We start from the raw sequence: 6000 nt of genomic DNA, 5'->3' as shown, positions 1-6000 counted from the left end.
CCAGAATGAGACTTCAGCTACCTTATCATTTGTTCTTAAACTTGGATTCTTATTAATTAAATATTTTAATGGGATATTTCAAGAAGCCAATAGTTTTTTAAAAAAACTATGGAAACAGAGATGCTCCCATTGGAAGGGGTTTGTACAACCCATGCCTCCAACCTCCACAGGGTCCTAGAGGGCAGCTGGCAACATCTGCAAACCACTGACCGCTCCACATGGGCTGCAGACTTGGAGAGAACTATTTTAGAACTCACTTTGCATCAGTGTTAGCCTAATGGCACTGAAACAAGTTAGTTTAGGTTTTTTTGAGGGGGAGGGGGAAATGACTTCACTCCTTGCCCCAGCCTGACCTGGAAATCTCTGTGTATGTCAGGCTGGCTTTGAACTCACATCAACTCACTCCGTTCAGTATCCATGTTCTGGAATTCCAGGCATAAACATGCATGCATATTCTTCAACAGATACTTTGGAGGTTACCATCTTTTGTGAGAAGGCCTTAATCTTATTATCTATTAGTAGTGAGGTGAATTTAAAACCGTGAATCGTTCTTTATAGGAGAGCCTATCACCACTGACTCCCAACTGTTGAGAGCAATATGCTTTTTTTGTTGTTGTTTTGTTTTGTTGATAGAGTCTCTCTGTCCCCCTGACAATCCCTCATCCAGCTTGAATGTGTCCTATAGGCATATCCCCACTGTGACTCCACTCCGGCACCTGCAGCCAGAATAAAGCATAAAGCATCCTAACCTAGCTGTTCTATTACCAACAATTTGGTGGTTTATAGTAAGAAAGGAATGTCTGAATTTTGGTGGAAAGATCATTTTCACACCCTGGGTCCTGGCTGAATAGAGATTCTAGTTAAAAACCTTTATTGATTTATCACTTGGTAATTCCATTAATTCCCCCATTTTGCTATTACCAACATAGTAACTGCTCTATTCACTTAACTCCTTAGGAGATGAAAGATCTGAAACATAAAATTTCAAAAGAGAAGAAAAAAAAAAGAAAGAGAAAAAGAAAAAAGAAAGCTGCCTTCCCTTCTTCTTAACAGCTTTTCATAGACACAAGCAGGCAGCACTCATTCAGAATGCCCCTCAGCATCCCGGGGTTGCGTTTTTTGATTGCTCTTTCTAGCTCCCTCTTACCTTATTTTATACAAAGCGATTAGCTCCGATTAGATGGTACTTAGCATGAATGTCCTTCCTCTCACAGATGGCTGGGCTGTTTCTGTTTAGTACGTAGCCTTAAATATCAGACTCACTACAGCAGCGCTTCAGTCACTCCCCAGGGTGAACCTTGTGTTTTCCTTCCTCCAGCTTTCCGTCAGAACACACACGGCATCCAGATGACTTCCATCAAGAAGCGAAGGTCCCCAGATGACGAACTGCTGTACTTACCAGTGAGTCACCCTTGCCTTCTCACGGTTGCTTCATTGAGCCTTCCTTGAGTGCGCATTTATTAGATGGTCATCATCACTGGGTGACCTGGGGCAATAGGGAAAGGACTCTCTCTCTCACACACACTCAGCTGGGGCTAGAACAACAAAGTAACTAAGACCAGGTAGCTTGGTAGCTTGTGAACCACAGCCCTGTGTTTCTCCCAGTGCCGAGGGTTGGGAGGTCCAACATCAAGGTGCCCCTGGTCGAGTTCTGACTTCTGAGATGCGACCATCAGCTGCACATTGCTTTTCACAGGATAGAAAGATAGGTAACTCCTTGGGCAATCTTTTACAAGCATGTTAATCCATCCCGCCCATCAAGGCTCCACCTCCGCAACCTAAATAACCCTGCCAATATTTCGGAATTTAGGAGTTAAACATACAAAACGTAGAGAAGGAAAACACATTCAATCATACCGGCAGAAGGAAGTATAAAATAAAGCAAAAAAAAAATATTTTTTCTTTTTGAATCTTGAAATCATCTGGTCCTTTGGAATATACTCATATTGCGAGTGCTTCAACTTACCCCCCATTCTGTCAAAGCTACCCTTGTAATAGAGTGTCTTCCCCCCTCCCCCGACCTTTTTGCTGTTGTTGTTGTTTTTGTTTTTGAGACAGGGTTTCTCTGTGTTACCTTGTCTGTCCTGGACTTGCTTTGTACATCAGGCTGGCTTCGAACTCACACCAATCCATCGGCCTCTGCCTCCCGAGTGCTGGGATTAAAGGCCTGTGCCACCATGCCCGGCTATAACAGAGCATTTTCAACCAAATATTTGAAGTTAACTCACATGCCATTATTTGTGAGTAATAGAACTTTTTGGCAGAGCATTGCCGTCCCTGAACCTTTTTTTGTAAAAAGTTCAGAAAGATGGTACTACAACAACTAACTCTTCTTGTTTTGGGGTGCACTAGGATTAGGGGATACATGTCAACCACAGCAACAGTCAGCTCAGGGCCACCAGCACATCCATCTCTTTAGACATTAATCATCTCTATGTGCAGGGAGCACATGTTTTCCTTTAGGGAGTGCTGTAAAGGAAGCCAAGCAAGGCAAAAATCTACAGTCATATGTGAAGAGCCAGATGGCTTGGCCCAATTCTTCTGCAAGACTGTCCTTCGCTTCCACAGGGCCACTAAAGAAGTCACTTTATTAGGTTATGGTTTTTTTTGCCATAATCAGTGGCTATTGCTGCTCTTCTTAAGCTTTGTAAAATACTGGTGATGGGTGCAACCCTGATGCCCTCCAAGCTGACACGGGTGGCATTGCCAGGAACTGTGGCTGAGCTACTGCCCCAGGATTGGAGCTTGAGCTGCTCAACAGGTTCGGGTGTGCATGCTCCCTTCCCGGCCTTCCCAGCCCTGGCCCCTAGGGGGAATCTGACAGGAAATCATCTGAGGCTCTCAGTCTTGTTTCTAAAGCTCCATATAGAAACCAAGCTGTGACCTTTAGGTAAAACATTGCACCTGCTAAACTAATGGTCCATAGGAATCCAAGTGCACGCTTGGAGGAGTAACTGTGATGAACTGTGCCTAAAAGTAATGACAAGTTAAACAAAATCAACCCTATGGGATGAAAAAACAATGCGATCAACTCATGTTGAGTCCATGACCAATAGGCTGGATCCTAAGCCACCTGAAGAAGTACCAAACAACTCTTACCTCCAAAGCGTTCAACCTCTATTGAGGACATAGGTGCAAGGTGATGAAATAGTCAGCAGAGCTAAGGGCACACAAGCAAAGGAACAAGCTTGGGGAGCAAAGGCCCTAAAACAGGTGGGCTTCTTAGAGCAAGAAATGAGAGTGAGGCTAACAACAGCGGAGGAAACAGTGGATGTGTTCTGTCTTTTGTGCTCAGACGCATAAGGTCCTGAATGCCTTGTGCACTCACTCCCAGGGCCTCAAAAGTTATCCAAGTGGGCTGCTGGCTTCATTCTAGCCCATCCTTCTGTTCGTATTTAATGCTGTAGGGAAGCTATCTTAAAAAGAGAAGCACACCTTATTCCTCAAGAAACTTTTGCCATCCCAAAGTTGGCTCATTGCTTATGGCCGTTATGTTTTATATGAAGTTGTAGCTGAGACTGAATCCTTGGTCTTAGGGTAGTATTGGCTTCCTATGGATCTCTGGTCCCAGCGTTTCAGTAGAGAAATGGAGAGACTTTGTTTAAAGGTATCATGTTTCATGTATGTTGTAGGCTCATCTAGGCTGAGCTCACAGTCAGGAGCATGGTAGGTAGCTAGTGCTTGGATAAGGTTCATCTAACAGGAAGCATCCTTTGCTTAAGGCACAGCACTGCCGTTTTGCAAACAGGGGTAGTAACCTGCATTTTAGTTTGGAGCCCCTTTTATACAGCAAAGTCATCAACAGAAAACACAAAGATACAAATTCTATGGCCAAAACAAAAACAACGCTAGTTCACAGCGTAAAAGCTGACCTCTCCCTGGTTACCTTCAGCTGGGAGCATGTGCAGATGAATCAACTCCTCTGCGCCTGTGTGTCTATAACTAGCCAAAAAGTGGCAGCTATCTTGCTGTTCAGGTTACAACTGTATGTGTGTGGGGAGGGGGTGGCGGTGGGGGGGGGGACGTAGGTGCATTTGCCAATACGCAATCCTCAAATGAGGAGAGCTGATGGATTGCGGCTCTTCATCTTTCCCCGTTTTCCTGGCTTTTGCATAGGTGAGAGGTCGCGAGACTTATGAAATGTTGTTGAAGATCAAAGAGTCCCTGGAGCTCATGCAGTACCTTCCTCAGCACACGATCGAAACTTACAGGCAGCAGCAGCAGCAGCAGCACCAGCACTTACTTCAGAAACAGTGAGTGTGCCGTTGTCCTTTTAGGGGGCATGATCAAAGGGTGAACTGTTGGCTGTTCATTGTCATCAGCTGTAGCCTAATGGCAGAAGCTGACAACGTAAGACTACATATAGTCCATAATAGTTTAGATGAGCTGGTTTGGCGCTTTTTCGGTTTTCCCCTTCTGTGTGTCTCGAAACTTTTCTTTGGGGGAGTTTCGTTTGTGTTCTCTTATGAGCCCCAAACAGATACTAATACTTACTAATGCTCTATTCTAACAACAATGGCTATTTCAAAATCCTTCACTCATCCAAGAGGATTGGTTTGTGTATCTCTTAGGATGTATCCAATCCTGTTTCCAGTACTGCTTTAGGGAAGGAATATCAAGGAGGTTTTCCTACAAGGAGGTGAATTGTTTCCTTGCTCTGTTGACAAGGATTCTGAGACCTAGCCCTGTCCACGAAGGATGTCCCACTGCAGGACACAGTCCTATCAAGTTTCTATGTTTTAGCATGTTTGCTCTAGGCTGTCTTCCAGGAACACACTTCCAAATAAATGGGAAAGATTTTGCAACCTTATTAGCATATGCATCCAATCTTTTCATATGTTAAGTTTTACCTTCCTACTTGGCATTCTGATGATGTTAATTGTTTTGTGACTAACAAGAAGAGAATAGCTCTTCTGAAAGGATGGTAGATTGGCCAATCAGAGCCCTGTTTATATTTATCTTTTGGTACTTAAGTACAGTCACTTGGGAGTTTAATACACTGTCTATCAGTGCAGGCAAAGATGCCAGACAGTCTCAAGTAGATAAATGTCTAAACTACGGTGTTGATCTACTTGAGAACTTTCAAACCCTCAACCTTTCAAGCCAAAAAGAAATGATGCCAAAAACTACCTTGCCTGAGAAGAGAGGTTTTTTTTTTAAGTTATAGTAGTAATTTATTACAGTATTATAAGGTTTGATTAAAGATAATCTTTAAAATAGAAATGCAAGTAAATGATAAATAATGGTTATTTTCTGATTTTATTGTCTACTACTATGGAAATTTTAATGAAAGGGGCTCCTAACCCTTCTTTTTAAATCAGCATCAGTGTTGCTAAGGAGGCTAGGCAACGCCTCTACTAGTCATAGGCAACTTCCGAATGGTGAGCAGCAGAAGACTCAGCGATAAGCGTGCTCCCTTTATAACCCAGAACTGTTGGGCACTCAAGACCCTTTTTGACTAGGAAAATGTCTTATCACATCTAACATGATGGGTTTGTGGTTCATAGCTCTATCATTTGTACGGGAGGCTAATCACAAAATTCAGTCGGGTGGTTTCTTGGAGACACAGAGTACCCCAAAGGAAAATCAAAACACACAGACTTCTCACTGCTGGCCACAGGGGTTCTTTCCTTGGTATACCCGACATCAATATGTGTTAAGAGAGTCAAGTAGAGACTGGATTTAGTCCACTTTGACTAAAAAGGGATCAAAGGAATACAAAGTAAAACACAGTTGACTGAAGGGGTATTGGGAAGAGTTTCTTCCTTAGAGAAATTGGTCATAAATTACTTCTGGTTAATGGAAAAGAACTATTTGGCACAGGGACTGGTAAGAATTTCATTTTCCTGTAAAGCAAGAGAATTAGGTATTTTAGGCATCTTGGTGCAGATGATCTCTTGTAGCCCATCAGTCTTATGATTGTATCAGAATAGTAGTAGATACCATAAATGAATGAGGTTGGCTGTCATATGAATACCTTATTATAGAGTCTGAAACTTG

At 43.0% G+C, this 6000-nt stretch overlaps 1 protein-coding gene across 5 annotated transcripts in view; it reads left to right on the top strand.

The window, feature by feature from the left end:
* Nucleotides 1–6000, top strand: part of TP63 (tumor protein p63) — a 94477-nt gene that overhangs the window by 68734 nt on the left and 19743 nt on the right. For all 5 annotated transcript variants that reach the window (XM_084802535.1, XM_084802534.1, XM_084802536.1 and 2 more), the window contains exons 7-8: nucleotides 1319–1401; nucleotides 4117–4253. In XM_084802535.1, the coding sequence (XP_084658661.1) occupies nucleotides 1319–1401; nucleotides 4117–4253 (220 nt within the window). The remainder of the gene's footprint in view (nucleotides 1–1318; nucleotides 1402–4116; nucleotides 4254–6000) is intronic.

The sequence above is a fragment of the Acomys minous genome, assembly GCF_964271855.1.
Source record: "Acomys minous genome assembly, chromosome: 11".
Classification (NCBI taxonomy): Eukaryota; Metazoa; Chordata; class Mammalia; order Rodentia; family Muridae; genus Acomys; species Acomys minous.
This window is presented reverse-complemented; position numbering and strand designations above follow the sequence as displayed.